Genomic DNA, 20798 nt, shown 5'->3' with positions numbered 1-20798 from the left:
CATCTACTAGTTCTCAGGACTTGCTCTTAGATTGCATGGTCTATCATTTTCATTGTTTTAACAATCATTGTGTCTACTCCATCCTTGCCATTCTGTATTTGTCAAGAAGGTACTATTTCTGAAGATTGTATTAAAAAGAAGCAACTGTTCCCTCTCCACCCAAGCTATGCTATGCTTCTGTTTGTTTGCTTGCTTGTTTATAAATGTGGTGCAGCCACCCAAACCTATCCTAACCAGACATGCGGCAGACTCACCTGAGAAGCATTTGAGCCCTCAGCAGGTGATCCCTCTGAGACCACCCTTGGAGGTCACTTTCACCATTTCTGACAAACACTAGGTATTTTCAGGAATGAAGAGCAGGTGTTGGCAGGGGAGATTATATGAGTGAATCTTCCTCAGTTTAAGGACTAGTCTAACAGACTCAGATGAAAAACATTGAGACAGTGATCTCCCAACTCCAGTGGAGAGAAGTTCAAAACTAGCTGATCCAAACTCACAACCACTCCTTCTCCTTCAAAGATTTCTGATCAACCCAAGGGCCTGACCGAGAAAGATGAGCTGTTTCTCTCCTCACAGGGAAAAACCAATAATAAATGATCCTGGTTTGCAGAGAGATGCACAACTTGAATTATTGGAGATTTTATCTATGGCTAAGAGCAATTCCATTTTGCAATTTAAAGTTCCTTTTGCCTTTAGAATAGGTGAGCCCCAGGATGATGAGGTTATGTTACAACTCGGAAAGGGATATTGATATCTTCAAACCAGTTATATATCCTGTCTGAAGAACATCAAGGAAATAAATCACATAGGTCGGGGAAAAAATGGCAATTAGCCTTTTAAAGGTATCACATGGGTCAGTCTATACTAACTTCTCATGAAAAATGGCTTAAATATAACTTATAAATTGTACCTCTGCTCTAATAAAAAGCTTAAGTGAAAAACATCATGATAAATTTCTTCTCCTTAAACTGTTTATCAAAGGATTATCTGAACTTTTAAAAATCATACCATGTTATTATGAATAAATGCCTCACAAACGAATGACACAATTATTGACTTACAGATTTTTCTCCAAGAAGATGATTAGCTATGATTTAAAGCAACATGTTATCTACTGCTATATTTGAATGTTGCATATTAACTGAACATTTTATTACTTTACAAATTGAATTTATCAGGAGAAATGTGAGACTAAACATGACCAAACCACCTTTGCTGGACCTGAATATGAAAAGCTAATAATGATTTCTAGCAAGAAATGTATCTGAAGAAAAGCAAAATTACCAGTAATTGATCTACCTAATGCAGAAAAAAGGCAAGAGTATTTCAAACAATTGCTTCTTTTTCCTGTCTTTTTTTTTAAATGATGTAGAGCAATTGCTCGTTTAATGAAGGGATTCGGTAAATAAATTACACATTACTTTCACTGATTACTCTAGAATAGGAAAATTTCCATCCCAGCCATTGATCTTCAGAAATGAGACAAACCTTTTTCTTCCATTAGGCCCCACAATCTTAATATTTACTGGTAAAATAAATGTTGTGGGAGTGAATTACAGGTGCAGTCAAAACATTGAATTATCATCAATCGCCATTTTTCTTCATATACACAGACACACACATTGATCTCATATTTGGACATTTCTCACTGATCACTAGGTAAGGCAGAGCAAGCACTTATACCACCAATTTTACAAAATGCCTATTGAATTTCTGCAGTATTTTTGTTCACATGCTCTAGTAAAACTATGAGGGGGCTGATAAACACCAAGGTGATCACAAACTTTCTCGGTCCTGAAATCACCACAAATGTTCAGCTCTATGAGAGGCTGAAGATAGAAAACAAAGACTTACATTAGCAAGAATCAACTTCAGTGGTCTTTTAAAAGATACTTACAGTAGATTATTGTGAGGATCCCACTCTGTCTATGCTCTGAATGGTGGTTTGGGTAACTTTGGGCGCTGACTTCCTGCCTTCTCTTTGCTGTGCGAGGGTAAAGGAGCTGTGGTAATACCCTGCCTAGTAACCAAGACATGGCCTTCATGCAGACTTTATATATTGGCTTCCATGAAGGTTTAAAGGTTAAAGGCTTCATAAATTATGCATTTCCCTTTATGCCAGGCCTGTATAAAGTGCTTTCACTGTTCAATAAGGAGATTGCTTCCAAATGGGCACAGGCTTTTTAAGTATCAAAAAAGAAACATTTCCATTATGTTTATTACTGCTATGCTGGAGGGCCAAAACAACTCGGAATCAGAAAACTGCTTATCTGTTGTTCTAGAACGTGTAGCATACACAGTGAAATGACCACTCACAGAAGGAGAGTCCAACAGGCTGGTATCCCACCAACAGAGCAAGTCTTGGGACCCGCATACCACCAGCAACAGTTGGGACCCTTCTGCTTCTGCTCCAATTTACAGATGCAAACAGGGAGGAGGGAGACCCAATGTCCACTGCAATATCCCCAGCTCCTGCCTTTGAGCCAGCTCTACCATGGGATGCTCAGGTTAACTGCACATTTATATGTGTCCTTCCTAGTCAGCACCCTGACTTAGGTTTTGCTACCTCTGGCTCAAGTACAGTGCTAAGGTACTCTTTTGTCTTTTACACGCACCTGTCCTGCAGCTGCCCAAGGCTGGGCTCCTTTTCTCGTGGCGACCACACCCATGCATCCCATAGGCGGCAGTAGCAAACTGCTGAGTGGGCTTCATGTCCCTCTCACGAACCTTAGGCCAAAGGGGCCAAAACTGGACACACACGACCCAACTTCAGCCAGGCCACGGCCACCTCTACCTCTGTGCCTGTCTGGCTGTGGTGGAGCATCCTAGAGCCGCACTGAGGGCTGTGAGGTCCCGACTTCCCCAGGCTCTTCCCGGGGCCCTCCTGCACACCCTGCAACTAAGTGGCGAAGTTGCTTCTCGCTCCCCTGCCGCAGCGCCCTTCCTCGCCGCCTCTCCACCAACACACACACACACACACACACTAGCCCACTCTCACGCAGCCTGGCTCCCTCAACTCACCAGTTTAGACTTGGCTCGTTGCAAAAATTCTTCCATGGCGTTGCGAGGGGTTTGGACCAACGCTACCCGGAGGCGCGCAGAGGAAGATCTTGGCCCTGGGGAAGAGGAGCGGCGTCGCAGAAAAGTGGCCCGGCTGGGCACAGCGATCGGCTGCACCCTTCTGCCGCTAGGAAGCGGCTGAGGCTGTGGCTGCGCTGTCGGCCACCGGGTCCCAGGGCGCCCCGCCCCACCCCCGTGCCCGGCCTGGTCGCTGACTGTGCCCTAATAAGGAAAGTGGGTGTGCCGCCCGGGAGCCCCAGGGCGCGCCCCGCACGCTGGCTGGCACGCGCCTCGGGGGCCGGGCGGGGCGTGGGGGTGTAGTGGGGGTGGCGAGGGGCTCCTCGGCCAATCGCAGGGCCCCGCTGCGGCCTCCTGACGTGGCGCGCCGAAAGATGCTGCAACCATGGACAGCGCCCAGAAGTGCGAGCCAAGCGCAAGGGGCTACTGCAGACAGAGGCTCTGCCGCAGGCCCCTGCGCTGTGTCTGTGAGCCGAAGGTGGGAAGCGGGCAACGAGCTCAGGAGGGCCCCCCTCCTCGTCCAGCGCCTCCCTGGCTGGCTGGCAAGGTACTGAGCGCTCCAGCGGGCACTTAATGAGCTGCTCTGCTTTGGCCTGGCTAGGGGATGTACTCAGCTAAGTTGGCGCAGGGAGGGGCGGGGGAGGTACCTCAGAGCTAAAAGCAGTGCGACCTTGATGGATAACAGAAGAGCAGGCGGAAAGGCTGTGACAGGCTGCCTCTTTCCTCCCTACCCTTCAAACTGACCCATCCTGCACCGGGCATCTGCAGTTTGCTCCAATAAGGTTGGTCCTGGGGCCAAGGCAAAGAAGAAATCTCCGAGAGTTCCCATCCACTTTCTGACATGTGTGCTAAAGGCAAGCTGGGACAGTGGAGCCTTGCTACTCAAAGTGTGGTCCCTAGACCGGCAACAACCGCCAGCTTATTAGAACTGCATTTTCAGACTCACAACCCCAACCTACTCAGTAAGAGTCTGTTCCTGCAAGACCCGAAGAGGATATCTATGCATGTTAAAGTTTAAGAAATACTGCAGGCTCAATAGGTTAATCCTCCACCTGCGGCGCCAGCACACCGGGTTCTAGTCCCGGTCGGGGTGCCGGATTCTGTCCCGGTTGCCCCTCTTCCAGGCCAGCTCTCTGCTGTGGCCCCGGAGTGCAGTGGAGGATGGCCCAAGTCCTTGGGCCCTGCACCCACATGGGAGACCAGGAGAAGCTCCTGGCTCCTGGCTTCGGATCAGCGCAATGTGCTGGCCACAGCGCGCCGGCCGCGGCGGCCATTGGAGGGTGAACCAACAGCAAAAGGAAGATCTTTCTCTCTGTCTCTCTCTCTCTCACTGTCCACTCTGCCTGTCAAAAAAAAAGAAGAAGAAGAAGAAGAAGAAGAAGAAGAAGAAGAAGAAGAAGAAGAAGAAGAAATACTGCAAAAAACACTCATGCTTAGCTATGTTCCTAGTTTTGCTGTGTGGATTCACTAGCCTTATAGCTCCCCAGACTTACTCTAACTCTCCCTTCCTCTCTCTGTACATGTATTTGCGCCTCATGATTCAATTACTTTTTACTTTGAAGGATGCAATAAAAAGAAATCAGCAGAGTGGATAGATCTGATTAAAGAAGAGTGTTGGGAATATTAAGCTCCAGGTTACACTCAGGTGATGAGCTATGTGGAAACTGCAGATTTTATCGGCTTTCTTTGCTGACTTAAGTAATTTAAAACCATCCAGGTAAGACAAGTGTTTTGTCAGCCTTTAAATTTGTGAAGTTACACCCAATTCAAGTAACATTACTGAGAAAAAAACCTAAGAATTTCTTGCCTCTGACTTCATTGAGTAATTTATTAACAGTCACATAACATTGTTTTTATTCCTCTGAATTTTATTATAAACATTTTGGGAAGGTATTACACAACCTTGACGTTTTCTGATGCACTCAAATTTCAATATCTTTCTCCCTTACTTGTTCTCTTTCAATAATGTCCTTTCAAAAGTTTACCAAACCTTACTTCCTTCATGAAGCCTTCCCAAACTGACCACATATGTTAGTTTTCCAAGATTGTCTTAGTGAATTCCCGTAAAATCTGTGACCTAAAAATGTACAGATTTATTACCTTAAAATTCTGTAGGTCAGAAGTTCAATACAGTTCTCACTGGGATAAAAAAAGGCATAAATGGGGCTGGATACCTTTCTGGGAACTTTTGGAGAGAATCCACTCTGCTTCCCCAGCCTTTAGAAACTACCCCATATTGCTTGACTCTAGGCACCTCCCTCCATCTTCACAATCAAAAACATCCCATTTTTCTGACTTTGCTTCAAACCTTCATCTTGTACTTTTTAAGGGCCTTGTGTTTATATTGGTCCATCTCGGAAAACCTAGATAATCTCCCTATTCTGTGGACCACTGATTATCAACCATAACTTCATTTGCAACCTTGAAATCTGTTTGCCATATAACCTGCCAGATTCATAATTGCTGAGGATTAGGTTGTAGACCTCTTTGGGAGGCCATCGTTCTACATACTGCACAGTTCCTACCCCAAATTGCTTTGTGGCTATTCACATTTTTTATAAAGATTTTATTTTATTTATTTTAAAGTCAGAGTTCCAGAGAGAGAGAAGAGGCAGAGAGAGAGGTCTTCTATCTGCTGGTTCACTCCCCAATTGACCTCAATTCCCGGAGCTGTACCGATCCAAAGCCTGGGGCCAGGAGCTTCCTCCAGGTCTCCCACGCGGGTGCAGGGGCCTAAGGGCTTGGGCCATCTTCTACTGCCCTTCCAGGCCACAGCAGAGAGCTGGATGGGAAGTGGAGCAGCCGGGAACAGAACCGGCGCCCATATGGGATGCCAGCACTTCAGGCCAGGGCATTAACTTGCTGCACCACAGCGGCAGCCCGCGGATATTAGCATTTGATCTGTGGTTTTTGATAATTCCTTAGCATCCAGAAATCTAGTACCTTTAACTCTAGATAATACACTGTTAACCCTTACTGCCCAGTGGGATCATCTAGGAGGCTCTGAAAAATACTTGCACTCTAAGCTCTATCCCCAAAAATTCCAAATGGAGTGGTCTTGAGAGAGACTCATCAATATTTTTAAAGAGCTCTTCAGATAATTTTCTGGGTAGTCATAATTGGAAACCACTGTTGATGTTAGATAAATTTGTATTCTCCGTAATTTGAGTATTCAATCTGGAATGCCCTTTGAATCATGAATTTCTCCTATCCCTTGTGGCTACATATTTCCCAGCCCAATGTCTTCAACTTTTGAAAAGGTCTCCACCATTCCAGGCACTACCACTATAATTCAAGTATTTATGTCTGAACCCAGCATTCCCTCCAGAGAATGAATTTGAACCCTAAAGTCCTTGGCACTTGTCTACAAAACAATCCATTCTTTTTTTTTATTCTCAGGTTTCTTTATTATTGGACTCCCCTCATTTGAAACCTATGTCTGAACTCTTTGTTTGGCAATTAATGATCTTGAATATATTAGCAGAATGGTTGTTATAGACTGAATGTTTTTACCCCTCAAAATTCGTATGCTGAAATGTAACTCCCAATGTGATGATACTAGGAAATGGACCCTTTGGGAGTAATTAAGTTTAGAATAGGTCATGAACATAAAACCCCTATGGTGGGAAGATGAAGAGAGAGATTGGATCTCTCTGTGTGTGTGTGTGTGTGTGTGTGTGTGTATATATCCTTCTCCTTTTCACCATCTGCAGACACAGCAAGAAAATAACTATTGCAAGCCAAGATCATCACCAACAAGCAAATCCATCATCACCTTGGTCTTAGACATCCTATCCTCTAGAACTGTTAGAAATAAATGTTTGCAGCCAGCACCGAAGCTCAATAGGCTAATCCTCCACCTGCGGCACCGGCTCTCTGGGTTCTAGTCCCGGTCGGGGCACCGGATCCTGTCTCAGTTGCTCCTCTTCCAGTCCAGCTCTCTGCTGTGGCCCGGGAGTGCAGTGGAGGATGGCCCAAGTGCTTGCGTCCTGCACTGCATGGGAGACCAGGAGAAGCACCTGGCTCCTGGCTTCGGATCAGCGCGGTGCGCCGTCCAAAACGCGCCAGCTGCAGCGGCCATTGGAGGGTGAACCAACAGAAAAGGAAGACCTTTCTCTCTGTCTATCTCTCTCTCTCACTGTCCACTCTGACTGTCAAAAAAAAAAAAAAAAAGAAAGAAAGGAAAAAAAAGAGAAATAAATGTTTGCTGTTTAAGCCACTCAGACTACAATGTTTTGTGATAGCATTCTGAAAGGTTCACATAATAGCAGTGCTAGAAAAAAAGAGAATTTAGGGTTCATGTGATCCCATCCACCTGTTTTAGGAGAGAGTGCCAAGGCCCAGAGTAGTTCAGTATCCTGCTCAGACCTTCTTAGAAACAAAGCCGGTATTGGAACTTAGCTCTTTTTCCTTCCTTCCTTAAGCATTTATGAAGTATCAGCATTATGCCTACCCTGGAATGCATAAAGCATTACCCCTGACCACAAGGAGCTACAATACAATGAGATAAATGCATTGAATGAGAAATGCATCTAGTATATGTTAGTTGAGATGCAATATAACATGATAACTAAACTCCATGTTCTCATCTTTACTATGATTGGCATATTAAATATGGCTACCAATTCTTCGACACTCCTTCCAATAAGAGGCGGGTTTGTGTTCCTTTTCCTTGAATCTAGGAGAGCTCTATTACTTCCTGAACAATAACATATAGCAGAAATGATATCAGTCTCTGGGATCCAGTCTTTTTTTTAACTTTTATTTAATGAATATAAATTTCCAAAGTACAGCTTATGGATTACAATGGCTTCCCCCCCATAAGGGATCCAGTCTTAAGTGTTTGGCAGCTTCCACTTGTTGCCTTTTGGAATACACTCTCTTGAACCCTAGCAATCATATCACGAAGAAGCCCCAGAAGCCATACAGAGAGGCCTACATGGAAGGGAACTATGGACCATTCTACCATCCTGGCTGCTGGTCACCAGTCACATGGATGAATCATATTAGAAATACATTCTCTAAAGGCTCCAACATGGGAAGTAGTCCATACAGCAGACTCATAGAAGGACAATTGCTTTAGGTGGCATTCCAACCTCAGAATCAGCCCTTAAGGCATTCCAGTCAGGCTGGAAAGCACAAGAAGAACATATGAGGCATGGAAAGTCAAGACACTGTGGCAAAAGATGTCCTACACAAAGGACCCCTTTGAGCAAGAACCTAGATGAAAGAAGGGAGAAGAGAACTTCCATTTTGTTTATGGCTCTATTTAGCTAGTGGATCCAAAAGGCTTCCATAGCCAAGACAGATCATGTCAAGAGCCTTGGGCAATTACTGATGTCATACATAAGAGTGTCGTTTGTTAAATAAACAACAGGAGTCACTGTGCACTAACTTCCCATGCAGGACCTCTGTTCCCAGAGAGTTGTACAGTGAAACTTAATAGTTGGGGCCGGCACTGTGGCATAGTGGATAAAGCCACTGCCTGCAGTGTTGGCATCCCATATGGGCACCGATTCAAGTCCTGGCTGCTCCTCTTCCAATCCAGCTCTCTACTATGGCCTGGGAAAGCAGTGAAAGATGGCCCAAGTCCTTGGGACCCTGCACCTTTGTGGGAGACCCAGAGGAAACTCCTGGCTCCTGGTTCTGGATCAGCACAGCTCTGGCCATTGCAGTCAATTGGGGAGTGATCCAGAGGATGGAAGACTTTCTCTCTCTCTCTCTCCCCCGCCCCCACCTCTCCTTCTCTCTGTGTAACTCTGGCTTTCAAATAAATAAATAAATCTTTTCTTAAAAAAAAAAAGAAACTTAACAGTAAAACTTGTTCTCAAGAATCACTTCCTTTTAACATATTAAAAGGAGGATATTATTATGTCTCATAAGTTAGTTATGTCTAGGAGCTCACAAAAGAAGTAATATCCTTGGATTCTTCTTTAAAAACAATTAAGTTTCTAAAGTGCAAGAAGGGGGAGGAAGGAAGGGAAAAGAGGAAGGGGAACAAAAAAGCAAAATCACCTTTGAGAAGCAGTAACAGATCAGCTCTTGTATAGACAGTTGAGGAACCCTTCTGGTTTTTTTTTTTTTTACTCCATTTTTTTTTCTTTTTCTTTTTTTTAATTTTTGTTTCTCTTCCTTGGATAAAACAAGAGAGAGAGAGAGAGCAGGAAGAGGAGGAGAATGGGTGGGGGGATGTGCATGGTGGGAAGAATTACTATGTACATAGTGTTGTATTTATGAGATACATACAAATCAAAAATAAATATTTTTTAAAAAGAAATACATTCTCTAGCCCCTGTCAAGCCACCCCAGCTGAGGCCACATGGAACAGAACTAAGCTATCCCTGCTGAACTCAGCCCAAAGTCCAGATCCATAAGATTGTGGAATATAATGAAATTATTGTTAATATAAGGCTCAATTCTGAGTAACTTGATACTCAGTGATAGGTTACCAGAACACCCTGCCATTTACAGGCTAAGAAATTTTGGGCAAGTCATCCTTTATAGGTTTCAGTGTCATCAACTCTAAAATGGAAATACTCCACCCTTCTAGGGTTGTTATGAAGGCTAAATGCAAAGTGCCCAATTCCTGGTCAGTATCTGCCATTATTGTCATGACCAATTGTTAGGAAGAGAGGTATCATGTAGATTTGTAGAAGCTTAAAGTGCAAGCTATGTTCTTCATGACAGGAGGGAGTTGTGGATGGGTTGGGAGTCACTAACATGTGGAATGATCTCACTGTGATTTGTGTGCCTATTCTACCCCAGGTAATACCTGGGAAGATTTTGCTCTTCGGGCAACATGAGCATCATGAGCATCATATAGTGAGTGGCCTGCTTCAAAGAAAGACAGTGCCTATGTTTCTCCACAATAGTGTATCAGCCTGTACTGCCCACTGACATGTAAGCTCCTTAGGACATGTATGCTTTCTATTCCAAAATTACAGCTGCCCACTCCCATGGGCACTGGGCCTTGCCTTTGTAGACTCTCAGAGGGGCATGGTCACTCTGCACCCACCTCAAGTTGCCCTTAATGTCATTATAACCCTTGTCATGGCATCTAAGGTTTTCCTAGCCAAAGCCAGCTCCCCTAGTGCTCACACCAGCATAATATCAAAAAGCTTTGGTGTGAGATCTGGCTCTGCACTTTGGGGCAATGGGCCTCTCTCATCACCAATGTTTTCATTTGTAAAAATGGGGAAACAATACTTGTAATAGTTTCTTTATGATTATTATAAAAAATGCTAACATGTCTATGTATATTAGAAAATGTTAACAATGGAACGAATAAAATCTTTTTGTTTGCTTTTAAAAAGTAACGGACCTGTGTCATCCTTTTTAAAATGAAATGTAGCTGGCCTGGTGGCTGCTGAGCCACAATTTAAACACAATTCCATGTCAGCCACCACACGGACCAGCCAGCCCTCTGACAGGTATGGTCTCCTTGAAGCAAATGTTAGCTGCTTGCAAATTCTTTCTTGAGACAAAAGAGGTTCAAGAAACAGCATCTCCCACTTAAACTACATTTACAAGCATTTCAGCCTTGTTTCAAGGATGAGAGACAGCAACAAGACTAATGTGCAATAACTAGTACCTCTTTTTTAGCTTCTAAGCATTTATTAAATGCAGTTTATCATCCTGTGGAGGTCAAATACTACTCATTATGGTAAATAATATTAAAAGGAATTTAATTTTTGTCATATGGGTTTTGGCAAGGATATTTAATTTTAAGGTAGGATTTGTAAGACTTTTTCAAAAGGATTTCACAAAACCATTACCTTCTCTGTGCTTCTGTTAAGAAAGAAGAACGAGCAGTTATTGGAATTGTCATGAGCTGCATCTGTGAGAAGCAGATCCCAGAGTGCTTAGGAGAACATCATCCTGAGAATCAAATGTCCAGGCTTTGAACAGGGTACACACCACTTGCGTCATTTCTGGGAACTACAGACATCTTGTAGAGCAATGAATTTAATTTGAAAGGACAGCAGAGGAGAGGGGAAGTACTCTGGCTCTATGAGTCATCAGGATAATGAGGCAGTGGCTGCCACTTTCAGATCCATGGCCTGTTGAAAGATGAGAGAACTGGCATTAAACTGTACTTTCTCTCAAATTGTACAATTAAGACCAGGTGGTTCAAGTTTGACACTCTTTTCCTGTAGAAAGGTATCTCAAAACCCTCCTAACTCAGAAAAGCAATACTGCATGTTTCACAGTTACAATTGCTATGGTCCAGATATGGTTTTAATGTGTCCACCAAAGGCTCACATGTTGTAAGATGTCTCCAAAATAGTGGTGTTAAGAGGTGGTGAAACCCATAAGAGATGGAGGCAGGGGGCCAGCATTGTGACACAGTGGCACCTGGGACACTCGCATCCCAAATGAGAGCTCTCTAGTCCCAGTTGCTCCATTTTTGAGCCAGCTCCCTGCTAATGCACCTGGGAAGGTAGCAGAACATGGCCCAAGTACTTGACCCCTGCCACCTACATGGACGACCCAGATGGAGCTCCAAGATCATCCTGGTTTCAGCCTTGCCCAACCCTGGCCATTGTGGCCATCTGGGGAGTGAGCAAGCAGATGGAAGATTCTCTCTCTCTCTCTCTCTCTCTCTCCCTATCTCTCTTTTTCTCTCTTTCTCTCTCTCTCTCTGCCTCTCCCTGTCTCTGTGGAACTCTACCTTTCAAATAAATAAATAAATCTTTAAATCTTTAAAAAGGAAGGAGAAGGAGAAGAACTAGAGGCAGTTGAGTCATTGAGTGCATTGCACTCAGAATGAATGAATGCTAGTCTCAGAATGAGATGAGTTTCCATAAGCTCTTATAAGAATGGGTTGTTGCAAAAAGAGCAACACAGACCTCCCTGGGTCTCTGGCTTCTCTCCTATCTTGTGATCCCTTCAGCATTCATTCCTACCATTGTGATGCTCTCTACCATAAGGCCCTCACTCAAACTGAGCAGAAGCCAGTGCCACACTCTTGAACCTTCAAAACGGTGAGCTTGGTAACCTATTTTCTCTATAAGAACCCAGCCTCAGGTATTTTTGCTATAGCAACAGGAAGTGGACTAATATCTAGTATAAAGTTGACCTTATGGCTCCATCATGAATTTCCATTGGGAAACCACTTGTCAGATAGTCAATAATTTCCAACATGATCTCTCATCCTTTCAAGGACAGAATGGTGGGGGCTACAACAGATCTCATTCTAGATATAAAGAAACCAAGACCCAAACTTGTTTATTGAAAGGTCCAGAATGCAGATTCTCGATTATATAGTCTAAGCTCTTTTCATCAAAGAGGCTTTTTACTGAGCAGCTGCTTTGCATGAGCTAGCATTTTAATCTTTTCGCATGTATTAATAGCATGCAGGCCTCATAAATATATAAAGCAGGTACTAATACTATCTTCATTTTAAAGATGTACAAACTGAGGTACAATGATGCAATTTTCACAAAATTATCCAGGTAGTAGCCAAGCCAAGATTCTAATTCAAGTGGCAAGGGCCAGAACCCAGGTACTAAGCTACTGCACCTTGCTGCCTATTGTTGCATACTTGAAAAGGCAGAGACGCAAAGAAGTAAGTACTCACTCTACTACTCTTCCAATTATTCTTTATATTCAGGAATAAGCAGACCACAACTTCACTTGCTCAATATTCCTTGGCCACATAGGTCTCACAATACTATTTGCAAATGTACTAGAAAGAAAGAGATGAATGCCTCTGTAGGTTGACCATTGTAAGTAATTAAAAACTCCTGCCACAGTTGATGGCTCAGAAGCACAGTTGCTTCCTTCTCAACATGTACTCCTCTACCCATCCCCTAGCCTCACCACCACCTCCCCTCCTCCCATAAAGTGGAAAAATATCACATACCGGTGGTCTAGTTCTTGTGTTGCAGTCCTTTGTGTTTAACTCTTCCAATAGTAGCTTCAAATCTTTGTGTCCTAGGAAAAATAAGAACATGAGTGGATTTCTCCAACCTTAAAAATCTATGATTTCAAATGTGAATCATCACATGGGAGACCTGGATTGTAGCCCCATTTCCTAGCTAGAGAATTGGCCCCATGGAGCCTTGGCTGTTGTGTGCTTTAGGGGAGTGAATCAGCAGATGGGCTGTGTGTGTGTGTGTGTGTGTGTGTACCTGTCTGTCTGTCTCTCTGCCTCTCCAATAAATAAAACTCAAAAAAAAAAAAACCACCTGAATCAATATAGAAATTATATGGACATGAAAAAAGAAAAGATTGGGCCATTTTCTTATTTAAAAAAAAAAAGATTTTATTTATTTATTTGAGAGTGAGAGCTACAGAGAGACAGAGAGACAAAGAGACAGAGAGAAAGGTCTTCCATCTACTGGTTCACTCCCCAAATGGTCACAATGGCTAGAGCTGGGCTGATCTGAGGCCAGGAGCCAAGAGCTTCTTGAGGGTCTCCCACATGGATGCAGTGGACCAAGCACTTGGGAAATCTTCCTCTGCTTTCCCAGGCCATAGCAGAGAGCTGGATTGGAAGAGGAGCAGCCAGGACATGAACCAGTGCCCATATGGGATCCTGATATCATAGGAGGAGGCTTAGCCTGGGCCATTTTCAATAAAAACTCTTATAGAGTATCCTTATAGCTTTGGGTGTGTTTTTTAGTGCTCAGAGGGATTGTAATAAAATAGCATAAAATATTTACTTGCAAAAGCAATCAAATATCTTAAGGAACATCAATTTAAAGCTCAGTAATTAAGAGATGTAAACCAACAAGCTTGGAAAGTGGAAAAAAAAAGTAGCAGGATATGTTGAAGGTGCCTGTTTTCTTTTGTCTCGAATGCTAATATCCTCAGAGGAATTATCTATTCATAACAGGAAGCCTGAGGGGAAAAAGAGACTCAAATTGTGGGTGAAGGATGCTGCTAAACTATTGTTTTAGAAGACCATTGATCTCTCTTCCTATACAGTGGTGATATTTCATTTATCAAAAAAAGGAATTTATTTCATGTGTTTCCAATACTATTGGGTAGGAAGCAGTAAAATAGAAATGGATATATTTTTAGGATTCCAACATGTTGTCATATTCAATGAGAGCAAAGAGTTACTTGCTTTGCATTTCCCAACTCTAAATTTCTACATCATAAAACCACTGGTGTTGCAGAAGAAAAGAAAGGGGGTCATACAACCCCATTAACATGGAGCATAATGTCCAGTTGCTGTCTTTGTCACCTTGATGTATTTTCTTCAGCTGGAGCACCACAGCAAGGGACCTGCTTCCCAGTGAAAAATCTCTGTCAAACTCTGCTTGACTCCCTCCCTGGGTTACACCACCTAGGATTCAGCTCCCTTCACAATGCTTCGCTCCAGGTGCTTCTCGCCCCTCTAAAGCTATTTCCCTTATGAACAGACATTACCTCTCCTGGATTCCCTCTTCCCTACCTTCTTCACCACCTTAAATTCTTAGAATGAAGAAAAATATTCTTAAAACAACTTCAGAGTAAAATCAACAGGTGGGGTAAACCTGTTCTATTATCATTCCACAATTATAATAAGAACCCAATTTAATCATTTGCTTATTTAAAAATACATTTGAACACATCCATTTTCCTCAATAGTTTAATTAGTTGAAAAACTTTACTGATGTACAAGTCACAAGAGAAAGTCATTGGTTTTCAGAAAAATGTCACAGAAATCACCAAAACGATCGAGTGACAGCAGTTGGTGGCCCAGGGGATGTTTTATATTGAATACTGTGTCATCCACCAAATGCCAGCTAAACCTGGGAGCCTGAACATCTCCTCCCTCCAACGGAAGGGTGTCATTCCACAGGATAGGATTGTGTTGTTACCCCTCTCTGTGCCACTTGCCCCTGAAGTCCAGCACAGTGCTGCTTCCAAGGTAGGACCTCAAAAATTATAAAAAGTGTTCATCAATCCCTCCCTAGCTGAATACGTAAAAGAAGAGAGGCTCATTATGTGGGTAAAAATAGAGAGAAATGCATGTGCTTTTGAAATGTTTCATCAGGCTTTATAAAGGGGTTCCAATGGTAGTCTTCAATTATATTCAAAGACAGCATCTTCTAGAAACTCTGACTCAAATTAGAATAGGCCTGGGAATACTGGACGGAGAAACAGCAAATGACTAAGACAAGAATCAATGCTGGCCCATGAAAGTAAAGAAACCAGGAAGATACAATGATATTTTTAAACAATCTCAAGTACACATCTGCTAATTGCCTTTTCAATTCCTCAAATATTTGCATATGCAAATATGCCCCTTCAACACTGAATAATTAAAATCTACAGACAGTGAAACTCTGCCCACAGCATAGGTGACTTGGAATAAAGAAAGCTGATGAAGGGGATGGGGATGCAGACAACATGGACTCTCTCCTTGTGACAAGGGAGCCTCATGAAAACCCAGAGCCCCAGAGAGATCTTCAAAGGGACAACTCTAAATATGGGAAAAAATCCTTGGAAGAAAGGGATGGGTTCAAGGATTTGTTTGATCTTTGCAGGCACATCCTGGCAAAATCCATACCTGTGAGAATAGTACTGATTAAGCTCCTCTCAGGTTCCAACCACTGTTCAGGCACTGGAGGCACTCACAGACCTGGCATCATACTGAGACTCCTGGTGGAGGGAGATGGATGCTGGATTCAGGATGGAATACCCCAAAAGATGACCCCTGGGGAGCAGCAAAACCAAGAGAATCAGGAAGATCTCTGTTCTGTCTCTTGTGCTTTCTCCCCCTGAAGCAGGTCGTAAAAACTAGAATTGCGTTCACACCTTCTACCCCAAAGCAAGTCATAAGAACAAAGAATGTCCTTCTCTGACTTTCCCCCTTTATTCTCCCCTAAAACCCTCATTTGATAGGTGTCTGGCACTATAACTGAAGAGAAGAAATACAGCATAGGGACACCAAGAAGCAACTGAACAAACAGCCCTTGCTAAGTGTCCTCCGTCCAGGTTATTAACATTAGATCTTAACCTTTCCTTCTTCAATCCAGTCATATTCCTGAAAACTGTCCATAAAACTGTAGTTTTCCTGGATCTTTGGATATTCCTTTCTAAAGGCTCCCGTGTCACATAAAATGCACATTAAATGAGTCTGTGTAAATTTCTCTTGCTCAACTATCTTTCGTTTTAGGGATCCCAGTCATGAACCTTGCACTGTAGGAGAAATCTTTTCTCCCACAGGTAGACAATGAGTATTAAAATAAATTCAAAATGTCAGAGAATGGTGGAAGAGGAGAAGAAAAAGCAGGATGACATGATAATGGCTGGGGAATGGCCAGACAGACTTTAGATTAAGTGATGAGTCTTTTGAAGGAGGCAATACCAAGACTTGATTGGCAAATGGAAGCCAGTTCTGGAGCTCTAGAAAGGAAGGGACTCCAGACAGAGAGCACATAGGGCAAATGCGCTCATGCAAGGCAAGTGGGTTGACTGCAACACCCAGCACAAGCGGAGAAGTAGATACAGACTCAAGACCAGCCAGTAGGGCCCCCTAGGCCAACATAGATGTTAGAATTGTGTTCCAGACGTGGTGGGAAGCTGTCAGAAGAGTAACTGTTCTCCTGTGTGATTTTATAAGAATCACTCCAGCTTCTACATGGAGGGCAAGGTTGCTGTTGAGATGTGCAAGAGTCCCAGATCTCTGAGTTGTCTACAGTATCAGTTACAAAACAGACAGTGATGCCTTAGATTAAGAGAATTAGTAATGGAAATGGAGAGAAAGAAAACAATAATATATTTTGAAGGTAAAGGCAACACAGAAGTAAAATAAGTTCAGAACCCACTAATTGACTAAATATTTCTGTTGCTGTATGTATTTATACCATGGTATCCATGGTGCTAGAATAGATTATGAGAACAGAGCATGTTCTAGTCATGTGGGGATTTATCAGCTCTGAGTCACAACTCCTGATTTCACAAGATGGAAACTACAGAAAGATCAACTCAAAATGATCCAATATAGCTGCTTAGAACTTGCTTGGCTGCTCACGGTTTGAGCATTCTTCCTGTACTTTGAGAATTCTTCCAAAATGGAGCTCTTGATGGAAGGCAAGCCCCTCATACTGTCATTGCTGTTCTATAACAACTCTCAGGGCAGCATGGATGCATCAGTCATTCTCAGCCTGATTCTTTTAGAGCTTTCATTCCTGTGCTCTGATTCCATGTCGACCTTGAAGTCTTTTGTTTTCATTGTTCATCTCTTTATTGCCTTTCAGAGTCTAAAACTTCCTCATGACACAACATACAGTCATCCACTCCAGCCTCAAGGAGTCTTTGATGTAGTTCTATCTTTACTTAGAGGTCTGTCTACAAAGAAAACATCAAGGAGCCAGCATTTTTCTCCTCATTTAATAGAGTCAATACTGTGATAGGAATCTGAAAATAGTTTATTTTCAATAGCTGATGTGATTGGCTTTACTTTACTAATTCAGGAAGAGAAGGACCAGAGAGATTAAAAAATTTGTCCAAGTCACACAATCATTCCACTCAATTCAAGTCCCCGTTAATTCCAGAGGTTTCTGTGTAGGTTCCTTTCACCCTGATAAGGAGAAAAAACATGGTCCAGAAAACTGAAAAAACACTAAGGCCACACAGAATGATTTACATTTAAAAGGGCAGAAAGTTGAGAGCAGGAAAAGGAGAGAAAGAAGGAAGGGCTCAAGTAGAGGCAAATGTGATAGAATTGCAATGTTAAGGGTTAATTGCAATCTTATGTGCAATATTGGAAAAGAGGTGTGGGAGAGGGGGATTTTGAAGAAGCACAGTAAGTTTCTCTTTAGTGCGTCTTCATGAGATTCCAGTAAAGATTAAATGCATTTAAATGTTTTGAAGGATTATAGGGATACCACTAAAATGAGCCATGAGGCAACCTAACCTTTGTAGGATTCATGAGTCTCTCACTGAATTTTCTGTTTCACACAGAACAGATTAGTTGCAAATCCACACCTGTGGCTCTTTCGATCACATAACAGTGATTTCCAAGTAAACAAGCAAATGAAATATCCCCCATGGTTGCCTCTGGCACATATAGTTTTAAAAGCTTCCAGGTGCTACATCTCCACCAGCTACTCATGTGACTGGAACTACAGTCACATGAAATAAGCTATGCAACTTTCACAGCTTTAACTGTAAACTCAGCAAAAGGGAGAATAAAACAATTAAAATTATGTTCAAAGAAGCAAACAAGTCAACCTATGAACTGTTCCATTCAACTTCATTGAATGATTCCCATCTTGTTCAGACACTGAGAAAACCACCTGGGTGGTTTAGATAGATGAGATGCTTTAGGGAATTTCCTAGGTTAACTTTGACTACACTTGATCTCAATCTTGGTGACTTGTTTGACCACATGGAATGCCACTGAACAGCCAATTCAATGCAAGATGCAAACAGAAACAGAACATCCCAATAGTACATTGGAGAAGGAGGAAGCCTGCTATGATCCTAAAACATAGTAAGTGCTCAATAAATGTTTGCAGAATGAATGGCCAAATGAATCCATAAGCAGAAAAGTAAGGAGCCAGGAAAAACATTCACATAATAGTTCAGTTCTAGTCATGCTTCCGGGTTCTCTTATGCCAGAAGTAGCACACAGGCTATTAATTTATAGACAAAGTATTTGGTTGGCAAAGAAAGTCCAAAGGCTACAGACAGCCAGACACACGCGCGCACGCATACACACACACACACACACACACACAGAGAGAGAGAGAGAGAGAGAGAGACAAAGACAGAGACAGAGACAGACAGAGACAGAGACAGAGAAACAGAAAGAGAGCTCCCATCTACTGGTTCATTCCCTTACTGCCTACAATAGTCAGGGCTGGAGTGAAGAGCCAAGAAAACAATTCGGGTCTCCCACATGGGTGGCAGGAACCTAACTGCTTAAACCATCACCAGTGGCTCCCAGGGTCTGCACTGGCAGGAAGCTGTAGTCAGGGATCAAGCACAGGCACTCTCATGCGGGACATGGACATCTCCTCTGCTAAACACCCATCCAATGCTGCCTTTTTAAATCTTTCTTTTTATTGTACCTTCCAATAAAAACTCATTTATCCTGAGTCAATTTGTTTCAGGACTTCCCTTGGTGTGGTGAGTTGAAAAGCACCCTTCTCTCAAAGTGTTTCTATGTTCCAAACCTTGGAAACTATGGATGTGACTTTAGTTGAGAAAAGGGTCTTCGCAGCTGCAATTAAGTTAAGCTCTAGCTAGCTCATCCTGGATTTCTGGTAGACCCTCAATCCAATGACAAGCATCATAAGAGAAATACAGAAGGAAATTTGATATACAAATTCAGAAACAAGAATATTATGCGGAGAGGGAGGCAAAAAATGTGGAGACGTTGATTAATGCATCTGCAAGCAAAGAAACACAAAACACAAAGACAGCAGCCACCAGCAGCTAGGAGAGAGGCAAGTAGGGGATTCTCCAACATAACCTGCAGAGGGTGCCCACTCTGCCGACCTCAGTCGGGCTTCCCTCCTCCAGAACTGTGAGGGTTTATTATTAATTATTATTATTTTTATTATCATAACTATTGTTTTTGGCCTCCAAGTTTGTAATTTTTTTTCAGTAAAGCCAGAAAATAGATACACTTGGGGACGTCATTGTCCATCTCTGATCCATATTAATGATCAATTTATATTGCAGTATTAACAAAGGGATACTGGCGATTTTTTGAAAAGCATAGAAAAGGTTTCTCTGTCTCAAGTGGAAATGTCTCAAAATTGTTGGTGGGAAAGCCACTTTGAGGTCATGGCAGGTGCACTGCACATTTCAACTTGGATTGGATGGGCAGCCAGCACTGATACTTGTGGGAAAAGAGAGTGATATAGAGGATCATACCATGTAATGCTCTGTAGTAAGAAAGGCAGGTCGGGTCAAACCTTGGTCTTACTTTGTGTGGTTATTACTTGATATAAGATACACATTCTTACATGGTTCTAAAATAATTAGACTTTTTCCAATGACTTTGCAATAACATTTGACATCTGTGTATAAGTGAATTATAGTACTTGCAATCAAGGGGCATGAGCATTCCCCGATGGCATAATTTCATAAACAGCCTCTTACATCACTGCTGCACTTTTCCAGTGAGAGCCAAATTATGGCATACATAAAATATGACATCTCAGCATCATGTTCTCATATAACAGTCTGTAAGAGCTAGCTCAAATGCTTCTTTTAAGGGAGTTTAGTGTCTTTTGATGGGGCTATTTTGATTCTACTATATCTGCAATGTAGGTAAATTGTTTTCATGGCACCATTGAAATTCAGGATCAAATGATACTGAATGCAATTTCCTCTCTCTCTCTCTCTCTCTCTCTCTCTCTCTCTCTTTCCCCTCTATCCCTCTCTCTCCCTTTCTCTCCCTCTCTCTCCCTCTCTCCCTCTCATTATATGATGAGAAAACAGGCTTGCTAAGAGCATACAGTCAGCCAGCCATAAAGTGGCTACTCCTTTGCTTTTATCAGGTAGAAGACTATTTCTTTTCTAGAGGGAAATTTCTTAAGTAGCTCTAGATAGATCCTTACAGAAAAGAAGGGTGGTGAAGCAAAATGGTACACCAGCCTAGTGAGCTGGGTCAGCAAATCAAGCTGTGGGATAGAAAGGTGATAGGGGAGACAGTCAAATTCCTTGCAGAATTCAATGGCAAGGCAGGACCTAGAATTCTGGAGACCCTGACTCTCAAATCAGTGTTATTTTCATTATGCCAGGCCAACTCTGCTTCACTGATT

General features: G+C 42.6%; 1 protein-coding gene across 8 annotated transcripts in view; it reads right to left on the bottom strand.

The window, feature by feature from the left end:
- PRUNE2 (prune homolog 2 with BCH domain) overlaps positions 1 to 3544 on the bottom strand; it is a 318783-nt gene extending 315239 nt beyond the window's left edge. For all 8 annotated transcript variants that reach the window (XR_011379488.2, XM_017341931.4, XM_051858830.3 and 5 more), the window contains exon 1: positions 3022 to 3544. Coding sequence is in view for 7 of the 8 variants with exons in the window: in XM_017341931.4 (XP_017197420.2) it covers positions 3022 to 3057 (36 nt within the window). In the remaining variant the exon portion in view is untranslated. The remainder of the gene's footprint in view (positions 1 to 3021) is intronic.
- Positions 3545 to 20798: the final 17254 nt, after the last annotated feature.

This window comes from Oryctolagus cuniculus, chromosome 1, assembly GCF_051225735.1.
Source record: "Oryctolagus cuniculus isolate XC-2025 breed Fujian yellow rabbit chromosome 1, ASM5122573v1, whole genome shotgun sequence".
In the NCBI taxonomy this organism is placed as follows: domain Eukaryota; kingdom Metazoa; phylum Chordata; class Mammalia; order Lagomorpha; family Leporidae; genus Oryctolagus; species Oryctolagus cuniculus.
The sequence above is the reverse complement of the archived record's forward strand: the minus strand, read 5'-3'. Positions and strand labels throughout refer to the sequence as shown.